Here is a 21,219-nt window from a genome sequence, read left to right on the forward strand (position 1 = left end):
GCTCGGTGTCGTAGAACATATACGCATACAAAAATTGGTCGCTTTAAGACTGGGTTGACATTTTCAAAATGATCATTGTAAATACAGTTCCTTGAAGTGTGGACGTTCTCTACCAGGCATATCAGCCGACAAATCTTGTTTCTAATAGAGAAAATAAAATACCATACCAAGGTGCAAGGATAAAGTCACATTTATTTTGTGGGGGAAATTTCATCTTGCATTTGTTTCCACATCGCTTTCCTTTCTTTCCAAGTCACATAGGTTAAACTTTCTTTTGACTTATCTTGAACTTGAACCTTCAATTGATCTCCGCAGTGGATTCTTTTCACGTGTTGATACAGCATCCTGAAAGAAGTAAAGGTACAAATCAAACCATTAGTAAAAAAAAAAAAACAAGTCTTATGTCTTCAGTTAATGTTCACGAGCGTATTTTTGATCGTTCCTTCATTTTTCTTTCATCGTTGAACATGGCCTCATAACCCTAAGGTTAAGTGAAAATTGAGTGAGGATGGGTTATAGAACGGTTATTAGCTACCAACGATTAAAGCTTTTAGATCATCCGGTGAGCTTTTTGTTCAAAGTACGGCAGCGTTTCGGCAAAATTGTGCCGGATCCATCATACAAGCTTTCCTGTTTCCTTTAACTAACCTTTCTTCTGAAACCTCAACCCACGCTTAAAAGTGCCAAAAGTGTAGTTCAACAACGCGACTTGAAGCACATTCAAGCCTCAATCAACCTTGATCAAGTTACGATTCCATGGAAGTATTTCAAGGGCAAAATTACCTGGTGTCAATAGAGTTCGTCGGTCCTTTGGTGGCCACAAATTCCTCGAGTTTGCCTCGATGGGTGCACATGCGACAAACCACATGTTTCTTGCGCATCATTGGCTCCTCCACAACTCTTGGATATTGGTATGACTTGTCTGCTTCCGGTTCTGGCCCTGGAAATTGAAAAACGGTTCAATGAAAGCTGATCAAAATCAGAATTTGTAAAGGTGGGATCCAGAAATAGAGATTCATTTAGATCCTTTTTGGACTCTCTGGCCTTCCTTACATTGTTAGAAAATATTTCTCCACTACCGGTCTTTGTACTCGACGCAAATAAGAGTACCATTAAGCACGTCATTACCTCTGAACAAAGGAAAGGTCAAAGCAATAAACCCTGTACTTCAAGGCTGAATCATAATGAGTGAGAAAACAAAGACATCATCGAGGATCCGAGACAAAGGTTGATTTTTCTTCAATAAAGACCCAAGGCTTACCTTTCTTGAAGATGAGATAACAGAACTTCTCCTTTTTAGGTGTATGGGTGATTTCATTGGGTATTGAGTTTAGCTTGAAGTTTTCATAACGAGTATCGAAATTGCACGGGATATTGTCTTCGAAATACCGCGGGCACTTCTGGGAGTGAGGGCACTAAAACAAATGCAAGAAGATGTTTAGCCGTTGGCTCTCCGAGAAAGGGGAATTATACAGACATTGATTGTGGTTTGTATGCAAAATTAACTCACTGGAGCAAACAGATGTCCGTGCAACTCCTTGCCAATCTGGTCATTTCGACCGGCATTCGCTTCCACCAATTGAAGCAGATAATCTCGTGCTTCAGCCAGAATCTGGAAACGGTGAATATGACATCTATTTTGATAGAACTAAATCTGGCACAGACTTCCTTCTTGTTCATTCTAGTTGTTGTACAACTAATCTTTCTCGATCTTGAAGAAGCCTCTGCTTCCTCTCAACAGGATCCCTTTTCTCGTTCTCGTAGTATTGAACTACCAGAATAAAGTCTTACTTGAAAGCCAGCATTGGAACCGTCCTCCAAAAGGATGAGATAACCATGTGTTTTCCTCCACAGAATATCCAACGAAGTGAGTCGAGCCTTGGCTGAAGGCAATTCGGCCAAAGTGAAAGCGGAAGTGACCAGATCGTAAGTGAGCTGAAATATGTTGCCGGGTTAACCAATCTCTGGTATTGTTTGTACATTATTCGTTCGCCCTTGGGGTATGAAAATTCAACCTTTGGTTGGCTGGCCTTGAGGACACCGAGAACATCTAGAAAAGCTTTTCCCGAAGGAGAAATTGTCGATCATGAAAGCTCTAAAGGCTGTAGTTTCTTAGAAAATCGCGGCCAAAGGCCAACAGAAATTTGGTAAAACTTGAGATTTCTCTCAAATGGCGTTTTGTCATGAAACCAAAACAAATCATCGTTCAGAATATTTTGTTTTTGGCTTGTTTTTTCACGGGCTTCTCTAACGGCTACAGGGAATGTAATCCCCGGTACTATTAAAATGAAAGGTTATAATTCGTCTATTTATTACCTTTCAATCTTTATATGATATTTGGCCTACCAACCCCGTGTCGACAAAAAATTGATCTTTTTCAAAGACAGTGGCCCTTTTTCCGTGAAAAACTGAACATACTGAAAAAAACATTCGCTGAGCAATTTTCCTATTTTTAACCACTAGCGCAGTTTACTTTTTTGGCTTTAGTTTCCTGCACAATTTAAGTGAGAAATAATGCCTAACGATAATGATTTAAAAAAAAAAGAATTCTTAAAATGGAAATAAGTGCACCCTTTTCAATGTCCTTTTGCATTTTTTGCTGACCGTCAATTCCTGCCTTTCATAATTTTGTTTAGAAAAGTCTCTTAGCCTTTTTTGCATTTCTAAATGCATATTTTGCCAATTTCAAGTACATTTCTTGGACTGCCTTACATATCATCATATAGTTATTCTTTGTACTCACATCATTGTTTGTAGGACAATTTAAACGAAAGAAGTGACCAGCAGGTAGTGAATGACTGGTTTTGCCCTGCAATAGGATGGCCCGTGCGAGGTCATTCATTGAAGAGCTCGGATCAACCGCAAAAATTTCGCTCATTTCCCCAAAGAGGGAATTGGCAGCCCTGAAAGTATGAAAATAGTCTTGAGCTTGTTTTCAAGGCACGCCACAAAAGAAACAGCAAAATCATACGTACCAAATACAAGTTCCAACTCCTGAACCAAAGTCAAATATTGTCCTTGGTTGAAAATCGGGCTCTCGCTTCTTGATCTCTGACATTGTCCGATAGACTGCCGAATAATCAAAAGGGGCCCGAGCCAAAAGATAAGCCTTGGCAGCCTCATCATCGTAGACGACGGACTTCCATGTGTTTGTCTTTGATTCGAGCATCTTTCTGGCCTTTCGCTCAATCTCGTCACTTTGTTCGAAGAGCAAATCATCCGGACAGTTTTGATCTGAAAGAGTTCCAAATTAGGGAAACAACAACAACAGAGAGACTGAAACAACGCATTTTCAAACAAGTGATTTCGTTCTCAAAGTTCAAAGAAAAAATGGAATTCAATCAACACATAAAAAAGAGTTTGGTCAAATGAAAAAGGTCGAATACCTCATCACAGTGGTTAAAATGGCCTTTAAAGTTTTGACGGAAATGCCTAAACACAGAGGAAATGAAGGAAATTCAAGGAGAAATGTAGTCCCAACGCTGCTTTTGGGCATTGTGTGGAGATGAAATTTAGACGCACTTGAATTTCCTTTACTTTACAGGGCTAATCGATCGACAGGTAATGATGGCCTTTTCCTGGTTTGGCTGGATGTGCGCCATGGATCGGTTTTTGCTCAAATCCTTCATCATTATGACTCGACAAATTAACAAAGCGAACATACGTTTGAATGTAGGATGATTGCGAAAGAAAAGCAGTTCTCACAGTAAGTTACAGAAATATTACTGGGGATATTTATCTTAGCAGCAGTCAAGCTCGAGTCTGCGACTCGAATTGATTGTACACAATTGGAAAAAGGGAAATTTGCCAAATTATAATCGTCCACAGGGACTATTTTTGAAATCAGGAGACCAAAAGGGACAAGGTTGTGTGGGGTCACTTATTCATTTGCAATTCAAAGGAAACTTATTACACTTAAAAGCACAATTTGAAGTATCTACGACTACGCTTTTTTGTCCCTTCTCTACGTGTGAGTGTTTAAAATTTGAAAGACATTTACCAAATGGTTTGCAAAGATCGAAATCATTAGAAAAGCCCGTGAAAAACCAAACCCCAAAATAAAACTTGATGGCTCGAAAGTGGTATGTATGGCTAAGAACTCAGGCAATCATTTTTCTTTTGATTTTGCAACACTATGCCCAAATACAAGGTACAAGAAGGATTCAAAGAAACATTGCCTAAAAGATTCCAGTAACGAATCTTCTCTTTATTTTTTTACTGTACATTAATGTCGTCAAAAACTAACTTGTTCCGCATGGTTTCACGATTTCAAAAAGTACCATTGCACACAATAATAATTTCGTCTGGGCAAAATTTCTAAATGGCCATTTTCATGTGGCCTTTTTAGGACAAGAAAGACCCTTTTTACTGGCATTTGCTTTCCGCCCCTTCATACATCGTACAACCCAGAGGATCGAGACCAACGGATCCACGCCCTTTTTATAGATGATAAGAAAATGTGGTTCAGTTTCATAACGTGACTACGATACTCTTTATACTTACATTCTTTTTCAATGATTATGCGCTTGAATTGGTTCTCCAAGTGGTTAATTTGTGTCAATTCCAAAGGAAGCTTTCGACTGTGAAGAAAATTCCAGAGCTTTACTCCCGCAGCGAGATATGAGTCCGGTCTGATTGGATTTTCAGCGGAATCTGAAAGTTTAAACATAACTGTCACACACACACTCACAAACACTAACGATATTAATGAATCGTGAACACTTTCTCATCAATCAGAGCATTTCGGAGAATCCAATATCCTCAACCATTAGACAGACAGTTCCTACGGTAGATATAGCTTCTCTAAAAACGGTGACGTGATATGACCAAAAGTCTTGGAAGAGCGTTATCAAATTGAGATAATCAGTATAGTATGGGTGGAAATGGTGGGAATTAAAAAATCAATCTTGCTTCGTACCTTTGCTGAAAAGTATTTCCACAGTTTTAGCGATCTTTTCAGGGGGATTGATGATGGGCAAAGTCCGGGATCCATTCTTTATCTTTGAATCGGTTTCCAGAGAAGACTGCGCATCCGGGTCCAAAGTTAAGGCAGGCCGATTTTGAACATCAAACGGAAACTGACGAAAGAGAATAACGATAATTTGTGGTCGTATTGATTTGTTAGCTCTTTTCGTGATTGCATCCGGACGACCAAGTCAAATACGTAGTTGAAATTGAAATCGAAATCCATACTTTTTCCGTATATTGTCAACATATGTGAACATGAAATTATTTGACATCCGACATTTAAAATTTCCCTGTCTTGGCAGCCTATTGTGACATTAAGTTGAAGAATTTACTTCCTGTCGGTTAAATCCGATTTGAGCCAACAATGAAAGTAAATGTGGGCCCTAATTTCGCTTAGGGATAAGTAACTCTACTAATCTCTAAGAGAAGCAAATATGTCATGAAACCCCCCAAATCTAGCGCTGCAAGGGACAGTCTAGGACCTTTGGCTTATAAAAGGTCAAAGTCAGTTTCATTCCCTTTGGAATATTTGAAAATTTGGCCCCGGGAGAGGCTTAATTATTGTCTGTTAGAGGTTAGTCAAAACAATGCACTTCACTTCTCCCTCAATCCCCGGAATGATTCAAGTGAAGTAACAAAGTTTGTGCTGCTGGAAAGCATTTTCAAATTTACTCTGTACACTAAAAAGTTCGACCCTTTTCCCCTAAAAACCTGTTAGAGACAAATGATGATACTTAAAGAAGTTTTAGAAAATACATTTTCTATTCAAGGTGAATTATAACAGGAAACTTGGCACCAATTCAGGGTATGCATGTAGTATATAATCAAGGGAGATACTATGGCTAATGCTGAGTAGGCATTGGTTTCTCTTGTTCCTTATCCATGTAAAGGACCGCTTAGAATTCGACAAATGCCAAAAGTATGCTCAACCCTGTTAGGGATTTTGAATTATTCTACTTCAATGAAGCCGATTAAGATGATATATAGTCGGCCTTTGGGTATTTGCAGAAGGATTTTTGAAATGTTCGACCCTCCCTCTACAACATGATTAGAGTTCATGCCTTACTCGAAGATACACACTAAAAATTAATAGACATAACGCATTTATCTCTTGCAAGCGACAGCTCATGTCATTTTTGATGATGAGCACCTGACAGACAAGGTATGGAAGATCAGAAGGATCAGAAGGTCATGGTTGAAATCCTAGCAGTACTTGAGCATTCACTCTTAAGGTCGCTAACTTTCAAAATGAATCAAAATTGGTTTTAAAACGGTATCAAAATCTCAAAATATGTGGAGCACGTTCCTTTGACCCCATAACGCAAGTTGAAAATAGTTTTAAAACCACTTTTGCTTTATCTGTAAATTTAGAGACCTTAAAAGCAAATGCTTTGATACTACTAGGATTTCTTTCAACCATGACCCTCTGATCCTGGCGCCATCCATTGGTCAACTTCTGAATCTTGTTCGTCAGCTGCTTCTTATCAAGGTCCATTTGTAAGTGACTCCTGGTTGAGACTCATGTTCTTAAAACTTCACCAGTAGATGACGCCTTAAGAACGGTGAACTATGCCAGATATAGAGTATGAATAATTATGATTTGCTTCTACATTGATGCATTGATCATTGGACCTCATTTATCGTTTGACTTCGATTGGAAAGAATCCTGACCATGATTTAATGAAGTTTTGAAGTCTCTTACTTACTCTGATTACTAATGATTAGTCACGGGTCAAGTGGGTCAAAAGACTAAAACATGGATTTTTCAGCTTTAGGTTGCTTCAACCGATATAGCTAATATGGATTAAGGTAACAAGGCCACTCATAGTTGACACAAAGATTACATTTGACTTGGTTCTTCAAATAGATTTATGACATGATCAGTAACAAATGCATGTAGCGCCATCTAGCTTCTGGTATTCTCTAAAAATCTTCAAACGATCGATGTTTTTGCCCCACAAAGTTGTTCATACTAAGAAACTGACGTACAAGATTTTGAAACATTCTGCTCTCAACAGTTCATCCGCTCTAGAGCTAGACAACAAAAGCCCATAAAGAGCCTTAAGGCTTCTTTGGTCCATGTTTTATAAAACGTTTTACCCATATCTCTCCGACGTTTCTGATTTAGGATGATACCATGTCAAGTTTAAAATTGATCTTGATCGTTGTCTGCAAGACCAACTTTGCGTTCAAGGAAGCAACCACCAATTTCAAACGCATTGTTAGACCAAATGTTACATCAAATATGACGACTTTTAGGAAATCGTCCCAACCCAGAAATTCGTAGTCCGATCAATAAACCAAAAACCTATAGGGAATAGTCCACCCAATCACAAATCACAAATAGAGGCAGGGAATTCTGATGGTCAGTTTGTAAAATGATTTACGCATAGAGTAAGCAAGGAACAAATTGATAGAGGAAAAGTCACTTTTCGGTACATGTGAGTGCTGGCTAGAGCTTTGCAAACATGTCCAACTCAATGACAACAATTCGCCAAGCATCTAAGCCAGCAACTTAGAGTCTTTTGAGCTTCATTCACATTCATGCAAGCATTAGATGTAACATGGCCGTTTACCATCTTCTTTCGAATGGATCGTTTTCGTAATCTGACATGGTTCAAATGGAACAAACGGCAATTGTTTAGATAAGATCCACACAATGGTCCCAAACGAGTCAGTTTTTCCAAGCGCATCCAATTGGACATATTGGAACAAACAACTTTGCAGTCACTTGTAATCACAAATCACAGGGGGTTTGTTGAAATCAATAACATTGCATATTGAAGAGGACCGTGAAAGCAAAACATGCTCCTTTGTGATTGTTTGGCTCGGCCAAAAGCGCGGGAAACTTGAAGTCTTTCTTGCATGGATGAGACAGATGTTGTCTTCTTTCGATATAGTCTCCGGTATGAGAATATTTTTAGTATTGACGTGTCGTTGAGTTAGTTGGAGATCTCGATGTACCAAACCCGTGAAATTTTAGTTGATTTGAATTCTCACCGGGTTGTGTCACTTGATGGGGTTGCATCCATTCATAGATGGGCTCTGAAAATTGAACGTCGATAAAGCTCTTCTTTTCCTCCCGAATTTTTCGGTCAGTTTTCGAAAAGCGACCCCTGACGAGCGCAGCCTCCAAGATCCAAGAAGCCAAATTTTATAACAATAGAAAATAATTGGAACCATTTTTAGGTGACAATGCGTGCTCTAATCCTGCCGACAACTTTTTTCAAAAGGAGAGCCAATGTCATGTACATTCTTACTTTTTCATTTGAATTTGGAGCAATTCAAGAAGTTTATTCACATATTGACAGAAAGTCCAAGTAAATCACCCAACTTAAAAAATGAATTTCAACTGGGGCCATTTTGGATTGTTCAAGATTGGCCTGATTGGTGAAGTAAATGTAAATACTTAGAACTGAGTTTTTTGAAAAAATATTCAAATCATTGTTTAGGTGTATTTGATGCTATGGAATGTGCTAGTTACTTTTATTTTATGTCAACGGCAAGCTGAAGTCTTCTCTGGCAACCCTTTTTGTCCAGAAAATGAATGTGACATCCGTTTATTGCGTTTATTGACAATGCTGGTTGAAGTTGGGTGATTTACATGGACTTTTCGTCAATACCTGAATAAACTTCTTGAATTGCTCCAAATTCAAATGAAAAAGCAAGAAAAAAATCACCGGAGCATGAATCTACATGACATTGCCTCTCCCCTGGCGTCGCCAGGATAAAAGCACGCATTGTCACCTAAAACTGGTTCCGATTTTTTTCCATTGTTATAAAATTTGGCTCCTTGGATCTTGGAGGCTGCGGCCGTCGGGTGTCGCTTTTCATGCTTGTACTCTTCTACTAGAGAGCCCTAGTCATACCATGTTAAGGCACCAGTTTATAACACCATGTTATAGCTCACAAAAGGGATGCAGAATCAATTAAATTCAACTAAAATTAGATATGATTATGAACTTAATCGTTTGTTGTGACAGCCTTTAGAACAAGTTAGATCCCTCATTTGTTCCATGTTATTTTACATATCTCTCCGAGAAGCCCTGGCAAAGCATTTTTTGAGCATACTTAAACAGATTTTGCCCAAGCCAATCGTTCTAACACGACATACGATTTATACTGATCGATATAAGGGACCACATACTAATGAGCAATTTCCTTTTCTTTTATTCATGAACAACGTGTGATGTCGCATTAACTGATGAACTTTATCAATTTGATTGTCAATACCCACCTACGCTAACATAATGGCTCGAAAAACGTTTCCATTATGGAGCGTGGGTGGCTAGATTCTTGGGGTGTCCTTCATTTATCCATTTGTATACCTCATTCATGCCAGTAATTGCTATTGATGCATGGTCGAGAATGGAAAGAAAAAAAAATCTAAATTACTAAAGCAGGCTTTGATCCAAGCCTTCAAGTCTGTTCAGGACACGGATCCAAGAGCTTTCGCCAGGTTGGATCTGGTTGCCAATCAACGGCGAGGCGTTGCACAAACATTCAGGTACGTTGGGTGGTCAATGGCATATCGATTTCTACCCTCAAAGGCCTGTGCTTCAATTTAAAAGTTGTTCTCGCCCAGCCTAAGAGCAACATGTCAACCACGGAAGAAAATGTGCATGATTGCATCGTTGACGAGAATCAAGACCATGAGGATCCAAACAACCTGTTCACTTGTGCCGCAGATCAATCTTGCTGTACCGTGGATTTAAACCCCGCGTGTTGTGCCACCAAGGATCTTCAGGAAGAAATGTGAGTGTGGAACTTCATGCACGGAAATAGATGCACCTTCTTTGGCATTTCCGAAGCTAATCGGATGTCATTGATGAAGGCAGATATTTCCGTCTGAGAGTCAGGCAGGCAACTTGAACTTTAATTGCCATCTTGCTCGTGGGCATGTGGGTGACGAGGGATTGCTACTTGATGATGTGAGGCGAGAGCCTTCTAAAAGGCCACCTACGCATTTCAATTCATGCAGCCGCTCTAACAGGATTTGACAATGAAAGGTCTCTCCTGCACTCAAGCAATTGCTTACTTGCTTGGTTGGGAGGTGATAGAGGGGGTACTCGCTGACACCTCAGGGAGCATTAAAGTGCTTCCAAATGCGAAAGAAGCATCATGCATTTTCAAAGGAAGCCTGGCAACGCATCCATCATTAAAACACATGCACAAAGCCTCGAAACTTCCTAAAGGGTTCACGTAAAGAAGAAAATGAATAAATGCGAAGCTGGAACATTTTTTAAGCGGAGTGTGTCAAAGGTTGGTTAAACTAAGCTAGTTACAATGGCTGGTGAGGGCCTTTGAAGTAGGAAAGAATATGCCATCAAGAAGGTTGCCCAAAAAAAATCTTAGCAAAGTCGAGTTTCGAGGAATGTCCCACACATTTTCTTAGTCGAGCTGATAATAATGTACCTCCAAGTTTTACTTATTATACAAAGTAAGTATAGTGAGTGGAAAAGCTATTTGAAGAATTGAGATTGTTGCGGTTGGAACATAAAAAGAGGAGATGAATGACTCAACATGTCTGCCTATTGCCGATAAAACTACTTTAATAGACAGTAACGTAAAATTGGTGAAAAAGTTGCTGGTTTTTTTTTTTACAAAACTCTATCATCCACAACGAATATATCCCCCGGAGGTTACAGTGGCAGTCTAATTGATATAGCAATGGCGTGAAATACATTTTTCATACAAGAAACATCCCCTGTTAGGTTCAAAACTAGATTATTCTGTTTCGAGTTATTTCATCGAAATTCGTGATGGGAAACACGATAGAGGCATGTTTACAGAAGATGGGATTGCTTTCATTTCCAAGCTCTTCAAAACTTGCCCGTGGCTCAATGGGGAAGACCATGATTGTTACCAAGGTCCCGAATTTTTTTCCAAATGTCACCCTTCCCCGGAAACGCTCAATCTAGTTGGATGATTAAAAACCAAACTTTAAATGCCAAGAGCAAAATGATATTGATTTTAATCAAGGTTTTATGTCTGTACTACAAATGTACTTTTTTGATTGGAGCAACTATGTAAAACGGACAATCAAATTGGAAATAAACCACTAATTGTCCCAGTAAAGTTAGTTGGAAGTAGTACCTTAAACGCCTTTTCGTCTCGCTTATTTTATACGTTTTGCTTCAGCAAACCGATAACTTTGATTCGCTGGAACCTTTTGAGGGACCACGTTTGACACCTAATCGTTTAATCTAATCAACATAGCTTCATATCCAAAGTCCAATGATTGATTTATCTTTCAGAAAGGAGCAAGTGAAGCTTTGGGTTCCACTTTTGGCCATCATAATGGTTTTGGCCATATTCATTTGGTGGTGTCGATCTGACGATTCATGTTGTGATGTGGAGAAGCCTTGCTTGTACAGATTCGGTTGCAAGAAATACGAAGATCTAGAAGAGTAAGTATTAAGTACGATTAACAGGATTATCAGGATTGTGTTCCGCACATTCACATGATGGAAAAAAGCCATGCCAAAAAAAGGCACGTGACATGGGATCGCGGGAAAAAGGTTCCACTTTGCAACCCGAGTGATTCTACCCACTCCCAAGTTATGCATATCTGAGGGATCATTATGAAATATTAGTCTATTGAAAAAAAAAATCCAATCAAGCTCTTCCTTGAATGTCAAAGAGTTCCAATATTATGACAGCTGTTCATTGTTAAAATTGGTCCAATGAACAATTTTGACGTTTGTTGTTCCCACAGGGATGCTGAAACCGGTTCCCAAGTCTCGTTGAGAAGTGCCAAGAGTAGCACAACCATCATGATTGGTGATGACGATCAAGGTCACGATGCGGCTGAACTGGAACTGGCGGCCGAGAACCTGGAGGCGGTCCTGGAAGACGAACCTGAACTCGTGGAAGGGGAGGATATCAAGGAGCAAGAAAACAAAGAGGACGAGCCAGAAGGTGACGATGAAGCCAAAGAAGACGGTGAGGCAAACGACGACAAGGAAGAAGATGACACTGACGAGCCCAAAAAGGACGAGGAGGAGGAGGAGGAGAAGGAGAAGGAGAAAGCAAAAGAAGTTGAAGGAGACGCCTGAATTTGGAAGATTTAATCTTTAGCTGGAAGATGATCTTTTGTGATATACATATATTTTGTTGTATGCAATCGAAAATAAGAATCAATAAAATGATATCGATTACATGCGAATGATTGGGCTCATCTGAGTGTTGTGCTCTATGAAGGTACAATTGTTTTTGGGTTGCCAGGGCTACTATCATCTACATAGGAGTATTTTTCGGACAAGCACTGTCATTCTCCGGCATCAGGTTGGTCTTTCGTCTGTGGGTTTAGATTTAGCGTTGAATAGTTTCACTCAGCCAGATTGGGGAGGAGGAGAACTGCACATTACGTATGTAACCTCTTACTTAGGTAATTGCGTTCGTGCAAAGAATTTAGGGATGGGGGAAAATGATGGGCAAGAAATTTACCGAAACCTATGAAGCTCAAATTTACAAAACAAAATTTTCATGTGCACCGAGAAGGCACGAATGGTTTTCAGAGCAGTTTTTTGCACGGTCATTTCCGATATTTACAATATCGACCCATCACCAACTGATAAAAATATTAATCGTGGTTCTGAAAAAAGCAAACCCCAATTTCAAGCCATAAAAAGAAGAAGGGCAATAATCAAGACCAGTCAAAGCTGTCTTTGACCTAAGGTCCTTCAATCTTTCCATATATCCCGGGATTTCGAGAAAGGTTGAAAACTTTCCTAGAGTTTTTTGTAATAATGCAATAATGTTCGATGAGCATATCCAGTTGAAGATGGGTAAAGCTTTTCAAATGAGTGGTCAGATATATCACGATAGTCGATTGTTCAGCCACATCTTGAATAAGCTTTGGTCTCCAATGAGTTCAGCAGGTTTGCAAAAGGTCGAACAAATCAAAAGATGTTTCACTAGGAACATCACAGAGAGCTCTCGTATTGGGAGAGACTAGAAAAGTTGGGACTGTACAGTGTTCAGAGAAGGTTCGAAAGGTATTTGATAGTGTACGTTTTCAAAAGCATTCATGAGCTTTGTCCCAACCCAGGACTTAGGGTCAATTCTAGTGACCGTAGTGGCTTAACTCTTCTCCATGCTTTTACTCCATGCAATATCAATTCAATCTTGCCAGTTCATTGCCCTGTTCCCCAAATGAGTCAAAATATGGCGGGAAACAAGTTGGGAAGATGTGCTTTAAATGTACGATTAAGCCAAAAGCTTCATTAAATATATGAAGCACGCAAGTGCCATTTTCCCTAGCTCTTATCTAGGCTCTGGCCAAAGATGCTTCTCAAATGGCTGTTTTATATATTAAGGCATTTGTATTTGGCATGCCCAAGGAGACCTCTCCAAAAGCAAAGAAGGTATTAAGATATAATTGTACCATAGTTTCAGCTCTCAGTTCTGTCGTGCTCTTGAGGAAAAACATTCTTGTCTTGATGAGATTCGTCTTGAACAACAATGAAGACAGAATAGAGGATGTAATTATTATTCCTTATACGTTAGGAATTTGTCAGTTTGAGCTATCTGTGTGTGTTTTTACACTTACAAGTCATGGGTTCCTCGTCTTGTCATCCATGATAAGATAAGAGCATTCAGTTGATCTGTCTAACAATGTGCTTTATCTCTCTTTCGTGTTTGCAAGCGTTCCAGATCTTCCGATTGCTTTGAAAACATTTCCTGCTAACCATGTTTTTTTATTGAAAAAAATCTAGACAAGGTCCAGATCCCGGCTTAAGACTCATCGCATTAACATTGAAAGCAAAATGTTGTTTTCACGTCGAGCAGAAATTGCAGAACTTGGACGGTTGGGACATACAAAAGAGCGGAACCGGGTCCCTTCTGTAAAGCTTTTCCTCGAACGTGAAGGCGACATAGGACATAGAGCACCTTTATTTCAGGTGATTGGTTAGGTTCTTTGATGATAGCTCTTAGAGTATAAGTTGTCCAACGAAAATACCATCAGAAATTCAACAGAAATTCATGGCCACTCTGGAGTATTTTCTACGTTTGAAGACTGCGGAATTAAGGACTGCAACTTCAGTAAATGGAATGGGTGATTCTCTGGAAATGATTAAATTGCATACTTGAAGGGTTTCAGAACAACTTACAGAATCGGAAAACTCAACCCAAGGGACATCTTGAACAAATGGAAACTCAACTCGGTACAATGCTTGATCCAAAAGATAACAAAAAATGCCTGGAAATAACGAATCGTTTAAAATTAATTTGAATAGTTTGGCTTAAAATCCAAAATAGGGCAATCAAACTTATAAGTTACTCCTCAGTTGTAAATATGCCAAAATGTTAAGATTCCATTTTGATGTTTCCGAATGTAAGGTCCTTGATTGTAGTTAGTGCAACACATGTTGAAAAGAGTGAATAAGTTTCACAAAATTAAGATCAAGACCAACAAGTCTAGATCAAGATCAAGTCTAGTAAGCTAGAGCCTACATATTACAACTGTTAACAATGTTAACAAGCTTTTTTTTACCAATAGCAGGAATTGGTTTTGAGCAAAAAACATCAACCCTTTAGTTTTGTGCTTTGATATGGATTTAGATTTGAGTTGAGTGGGTTTGTCTGTTGGGTTGAGTTTTCCAGGGTTGACTATTATCTTGGCAAAACTTCAAGCAAAATTTGTGACATTTTTCAAAATGTATTCTTCTTCATAGGCACAGGATGTTTAAGCTCAAAATGTCCGTTTATGATTTTCTTTTTCAAATTTGCCTTAACATTGTAACAATCAGGACGGATGTCCAACGCAGTTTTATTGCTTATAGCACCTAACCTTTAACGGCAAGGGCGGCCTTAATACGAAATCTTAGCATTAACAGTCATATATAGTATGAAACTTCAAATGAGCTTTGTCCCAATCCAGGATTTAGGGTCAATGCTTGTGACCGTCGAGGTTTAATGTGCGTTTTGAAAGCACCTTCAAGCCCTCGAGAATCCAGGCTAGTTCGAACAATGAAGTCCACTTCTCTTCTTTCTCGGGCTCCTTCACTGTTTAATTTGCTTCCCTCTAATATTCGTAGGGAATACGTAGGCCTTGTTGATCCGGTTGCATCTTTCAAGTTAGACTTGGACAATTTTTTAGATAGCATTCCAGATCAACTCTACGTTCAAGGACTAGCTCGGTCTGCCAACTCAAATTCGTTGGTAGACCAAATGGTTNAAAAAAAAAGTAATATTTTTAAGGTAGTCAAGGGACATCTTTGTGAGGCAGCCCTCGAGAAAGTCCATATTTTTAGGAAAGTCTTATGATGGGTCCCATAAAGAAACTTTATAGTATTAATAAAATAGGATCCATGCCGTCAACAGGGTACAGGGTAGTATCCACGTCCAGGCGTACCTAGAACAAAGGTTGGGCTCTAGAGGACCCTGGTCGAAATTGGCTTAGCCCCCCAAACAACCGCAACCTGAATCCTCTGGATTTCAGCATCTGGGAGCATGCGAAGACCAAGCTCGGTGCCACCATTTACATCAATGTGGGCAAGCTGACGGCATCAGTTGTAGATAGAGGCATGGGCCACCATGGACAATGGGTACATAAACAAGATTTTCGCCAACTGCGTTCCAAGGCTCAAGCCCTGCGTGGTTGTCAAAGGAGGTGCAAATTGAGAAGCATTATTCTATGATATATACCCTCCAACTTTAATTTTGTGTATTAAGCTCTCCAACTTATTACGAATGAGTTCTGCGCCATTGAGTCCATTAAAACCAATATGTAGATGATAATATGGCGCACCCGGTAATAGGTCTTCAGGGGATCTATATATTAATCAGAGCTACTTTTGATGATGTATTTTTTACCAAAGTTGGCCCTTGTGGTGTTTCAACAAAGAAAAGTGCAACTAAAAGTCTTCGGATTTGAGCAAGCTCTTTTTAAGTGTTGTGAGTACCACCGTGTACAGGGTAGCCCATATTAAATGTCCTTAGCCTTTAGAATAGTCATTTCGCTGTTTCTAAATTTTGCTCTCTGCAACCAAATTCAAATTTTCCGCCAGAGCTTTCTCTCCACAGTCAGGAAAAGTAAACTAAGAAGAGCAAAGCCGACCTATTTCCAGCCATAAAGAACGCAAGGTCCAATATTTCAGAAGAGATTGAGCCTAGAGACTCTTCTTGAGCCCACCGGCTGTCCTATTTTCAAATCGAGATTATCAACAAATTTAAAACAAAAAGAGGGTCTTTTTGTACAAAAACCTAGTTGATATGCTGGAGATGGTCGGTTCTATATTACCCAAGTTGGGTAGTTTCATGGGGTACATTTTGAGTTATAGAACTTTAAATAAGGCATTTAAATTGGGCCGGCCTGTACAGCTATTGGCTCGTTTTTCTATGATTGTAGTTGTGAGAGCTGGGGGAATACATATATTCAATCAATACCTGATCATGTCAGCTTTAATTGCTTGGTGTAAAACTTGGATATTCCAAAACTTCTTTCTGCCAAAACCAGCTTTGAATCTCTTGTAAAGCACTGAACATATTGACAGAACATTTGTCAAAGACTAGAGACCAACTTTTAGAGCATTAAAGAGGTTACACAATATCAACTTCAATGCGAATGTACAGACGTCTGTTCTAGAACATTGTCAAATTGAAACAAACCCGAATGTGTACCAAGTATCTTGTTCAGATATGTGCATGGTTGAAATCTTGTAGAAAGAACGCAATTTTCACGAGTTTGAGCCACATCCATCTTCCACTCCAGTTCATAAAGAATCATGATGATCAAAATGACGTCAACTGAACACAGAATACATAAGTGTTGTCACCTTTTTAGCTAATAAGAACAGATCCCTCATTTCTAGAGTGTACACCCAATTTGGCATTATCACGCTGACCTAAATATTCTCAGCTTACCTAACATCCGCATGAACGTGCATCGACACAAAACTTCGCTTGCCTTATATTTGGAGTAACACTTTTTTCCCAAAATACATGTTAGTGGAACGTAGTCCTATATTGTCAGTATTCCATAGCAATATGTAAGGACGCCTCGTTTTTCAAGGACACGTCTACAAAGAACCGTTTAAATTCCAAGGGAACCCGATCAATATGCTCCACCATAATCAGTCTTAAACGTGCGCAATAGTCCTGATAGTTCTTGTACGGCTCAAATTCTCGGAAAAGGACTCCTTCACTGTTGGACGCGAATGCCACAGGACTGGGAACATTATCCCGCATAAAGTTCCAAATGTCAACGACGACACAATGGACATGAAACGCGTGGAACACGTGGATCACATCCGACACTGAATTCAAAGGGTGAGGCAAGAACTGACCCACTGACATGAGTTCCAGGATTTTCTTGAGGTCCGTTAATTGTTTGGGACAATCTGCGGCCTTCACGGACACGGACGCTTGCCAGAAGCTTAATTGAACGGCCATTAGACCTCGAATGAGCACGGATGTGTAGCACAGCGAAGGCCGCGCTTCGGCAAGACCGAACAAGATCTTCCAAACCAACGGATGGGCTTCGACTTTTTTGGCGATTTTCAGGTCACGCTCCACCGTGACCTTCATGAACTCTTCCTCTGGCCAAGGGAGGCCGTTGTACATGACATCAGGCGAGAAGATTTCGACCAAAAGTAAGGCTAGCTGCTTGCAAGCCTCTTTGGATTCATCCCGTGTTCCATGATTGCAGATCTTGAACAAAACTGTGACGAAGAGGAACTGATTCTCGTCAATCTGCTTGGGCAAAAGAAGACTGGATTTCATAGTGGGACGCTTGCCTTCACCAATGATGCCTGCGTGAAACGCCGTAGAAGTTCCCATGGGATGTGTGGGCATTGAGCCAAACTTCAGATTCTCGTCAATCAGCTTGACCCGCCCTCTTAGGGTGCCTTTGCTCTTGGATCCATCCGCTCCTCGACCCCCGAACAGTTCAGAGAACTTGGAATGAAAAGCGCCTTCCACCAGGAAACGAGTAGTGATGGCTAGAGCAACAGGAACTTTGGAGAGAGTTAGCAAGGTCTTGACGCAAAGACTGATTAATTTGATCTTTTCCGAAGGCTTGAAAGTGTTCTCGTCCTGAATCAGATTGAAAATGGTTTGAACGAAACAGTGACAAATACGATGAAGACCAGATATAGATATGGCCTCAGCTTGGATGGGCACAAAATGCAGGACCTTCAATACGTGCGGGACCAGCTCCAAAATTGACAGCATGGGAAGCAGTCCTTCAATATGCTCTTGAACGGGTACAGCAAATTGGGAAAGAACCTTAATCTTTTGATCTGAGATCGGCAGGGACTGGTAGTGAAGCACTTGGGCGAGATTTATCAGAAACAGTTTGGGATCACGGCCTTTAGCTTTGATGCTTTGACTCACAGCGACCTTTACCACATCGGTTATCCATAGTTCAGTATCCTTGAGAAATTCCAGCATAATCCCGAGCTCTTCAGGACTTTCGGCGTGATCCAAACAATATTTGACCACGTTCACAGCCACGGTCCGTCCTTGATAGAGTGAGAGGTAATTGAGTAGAAGGATCACGGACTTGCGCTGAAATGGGTCTTCACTTAAGAGATACCGTTCGAGGAACGATTCGTAGCACGAGGCAAAGCCTTTAAGAACGGGAATATCTTCTGAAAAATGTTTGGGCGTTTGATGAACCATGGAGAGAAGCTCAGCCAAGATCAGATCCACAATGAGCCGAGCCCCATTTTGAACCTCTCTTCGGTCGTTTTCACCCGATCCCAAATCCAACAGAAGACTGAGGACGGCGGGTGAATGTGATTCTGAGATGACAATCAGATGAACCACTAAATTGACCAACGAGTCGTCTTCCGGAAAGTACTGATCCTCCCATTGCTCGAACAGATACGCCACCTTCTGTGCAATATCCGGGGTCGTTTTAGCACGGATGTCTGCCAATAAGATGGGTACTAGCATCTCAGACAGCGAAGCCAGATACAAAACAAATGGAACCATAGCCACATCTTCGGGACTCATGGTCTTTTTGGGCTGGTTCAGACTGTCCATCACCATTCTAGTCAAAGCGGTTTCGATCTCGGGCTGGTGCGTGGCGGCCAAATGCCCGAGAATGCCCACAACCGAGTTGATCTTGGGGATTTTGGACACATTAAACTGGCCATCCTTCTTCTGTTGAGCGGCGGCATATTGAACAAAGTCGCGCAATCCCACGCTCAAAACCCGCGTTATGATTGTGTCAGGAAAGCAGCTGCCAATATGGGCCACCACCCAATCAAAATGGGGCGAATGCTTGACCGACGTGTCCAGCAAGGTGGAAACGGCCGTTTCGGTGGCTTTGATATCGTTGGCTTTCAAGCCAACGTCAATTCCACTGGTAGTGATGTCGATGAGGGTTTGGGTGGCGTGACAACTGAGCCACAGGGGCAAGGTTTCGTGCAGGGAGAGTGCGTTTGCGGCTGGCAATCCGGCCAAAACCTAAATCGAAAGAGATCGCGTTAGTTTTCACCTTGGTTATTTTTCTCTCAATCTATAGGATTTTGTTTGTTACAAGGTTTGTTACTCTCTGATTCCATTTTCGGATGATCGAACTTAGACATTAGCTGACGCAGTTATTTATCAAAAAATATGAGGCAGATCAAAAAGATGTTGACGAGCGAATAGAAAGACTAAAAGTAAAGTGGTAAGAAGGGATAAACAATCTAATATTTGGTGTGGCGGGGAACAATGTCAACTTTTTGCTCTTCAATTTAATCAAGGAGGCGTCTCACCAGAAATATTGTGCGCCCTTTTCCAAGGATCATAGATATTTAACGACTACGTTATACTCCAAATATTGTGGGTATGAAATATTGTGGCTGGGTGGTAAATCGTCTCAAGGTATTGACAAAGGGTGTAAGGGCCATCAACCATTATACGTCACTTAAAAAAAAGCAGAGCATGGATGACCCACCCAACAGAGGTTAATTATCTCCACAAAATGTGAACTTAAGCAACTGTTAATTTTCTTCAGCTCTTCATCATCTCTTTCAAGTCTACTGTAGAGCAGCTTAAAACGACAGTAGAGACCATTCAACTTGATAAACTTGATGCCCGGGTCCATTTTACACAAACTTGAAAAATGGGGCTCCCAACCATGGGTAACAACCACCAGGTTTCCCCATCACCTTGTCCGAGTATTTGGCCGACAGACTGCCCAAACAGGTCAAGGCCCAATCGGCCACGGTGGGTGCCCAAAAGCCGCGTTGGGCTCGCACCAGTTCGTCCAAATGGGCCTTAAGCCGGTCCAAAACGCGTCGCCCCTCGCCGTACTCGCGGCCTTCGCGCTTCTTCCGGAAATAGAGACCGGCCACGTGCTCTAGTACTTGGGCGTAGAAATCCAAGACGGCCCGCTTGGCCGCGGCCGGCGCTTGCGACAAGAGGCGGAACGCGCACTCGTGCAGTTGACGGGCCGAGGCCGAACTTTGGAGCCATTGCGACGGGTGGCCACCGGTGGAGCCCGCCAAGAAGGCGGGCAAATCCGATTCAATCGAGGTCATCATCGACCAACGGGCAGGCAGGCAGGCCGGGTCCGAGAGCAATCCGCAGATCCCAAGAATCCAAGGGTTTGGGCGGGTTGGTTGGGTTAGAATGAAAGTCACCCAACCTTGAGAGAGGGGCAGTGGTTCCAGATGATTGACTGGGAAAAGCGTAGAAGTCTGACCATAGAATCCAGATATGTCTGGGGGACGCGGAGAGAATCAAAACTTACGGCCAATCCAAGGAGTTCTCTACACATGGAGGTGGACAGTGCCCAGAGGACAGACAACGAAAGGGCAAAGTGCACTAGCTCTTCAGTAGGTCAAAAAACGTGTGAGTTTTGTTCAAACCTTGGTATTCCGATCACAATAACTTATATCACTAAAGTTATTTTCATCACTTTGTCTGGTGATATGTTGTTATCAAACTGGGTGTATAATGTAAAAAGTACCCAGAAATCTAAAATAGTCAATATATTACACTATTCTAATGTTTAATTCCTCCCTTCTTACCACCATTCTATGTATAGTGATTAATTGAACCGAAATCTAGATGCTCTTGGCAGGTAAACACGCTTTCAGCCATGAAAAATATAATCTAAAAGTGTCGTGATATATAGTTTGTATGGGCTTAACAACAAAGAGTCCTTTTGAACAATGAGATAAAAGTGTCTGTTGAGAAATTTTTGTAACAAAGCTCTTGGGCAAAACTGTGTTGACAGATATATGTCTGATGCTTTTAAAAAGAGGTAACTCAATGGGCTTTTTCAAATGCATTTCAGAAACAAAA

At 40.8% G+C, this 21,219-nt stretch overlaps 3 protein-coding genes across 3 annotated transcripts; 1 reads left to right on the forward strand and 2 right to left on the reverse strand.

Moving 5' to 3' along the window:
- Positions 1–172: 172 nt before the first annotated feature.
- LOC131885566 (methyltransferase-like protein 17, mitochondrial) lies at positions 173–7,770 on the reverse strand. The gene is made up of 10 exons (XM_059233638.1): positions 7,545–7,770; positions 4,919–5,078; positions 4,504–4,653; positions 2,976–3,234; positions 2,744–2,903; positions 1,792–1,935; positions 1,511–1,612; positions 1,262–1,415; positions 784–940; positions 173–345 (listed from the first exon to the last, which is right to left on the reverse strand). Exons 1-10 carry the CDS (start codon positions 7,671–7,673, stop codon positions 192–194), a joined length of 1,569 nt encoding a protein of 522 aa, XP_059089621.1. The 5' UTR covers positions 7,674–7,770; the 3' UTR covers positions 173–191.
- A 1,564-nt stretch (positions 7,771–9,334) lies between these two features.
- Positions 9,335–12,136, forward strand: LOC131884855 (glutamic acid-rich protein-like). Its single transcript, XM_059232748.1, has 3 exons — positions 9,335–9,723; positions 11,226–11,378; positions 11,687–12,136. Exons 1-3 carry the CDS (start codon positions 9,566–9,568, stop codon positions 12,024–12,026), a joined length of 651 nt encoding a protein of 216 aa, XP_059088731.1. The 5' UTR covers positions 9,335–9,565; the 3' UTR covers positions 12,027–12,136.
- A 4,737-nt stretch (positions 12,137–16,873) lies between these two features.
- On the reverse strand, positions 16,874–20,604 carry LOC131885061 (integrator complex subunit 5-like). The gene is made up of 2 exons (XM_059232984.1): positions 20,079–20,604; positions 16,874–19,389 (listed from the first exon to the last, which is right to left on the reverse strand). The coding sequence occupies exons 1-2, from the start codon at positions 20,451–20,453 to the stop codon at positions 16,945–16,947; spliced, it is 2,820 nt and encodes a 939-aa protein (XP_059088967.1). The 5' UTR covers positions 20,454–20,604; the 3' UTR covers positions 16,874–16,944.
- Between the last annotated feature and the right edge of the window lie 615 nt (positions 20,605–21,219).

This window comes from Tigriopus californicus, chromosome 8 (genome assembly GCF_007210705.1).
Source record: "Tigriopus californicus strain San Diego chromosome 8, Tcal_SD_v2.1, whole genome shotgun sequence".
NCBI classification, from domain to species: domain Eukaryota; kingdom Metazoa; phylum Arthropoda; class Copepoda; order Harpacticoida; family Harpacticidae; genus Tigriopus; species Tigriopus californicus.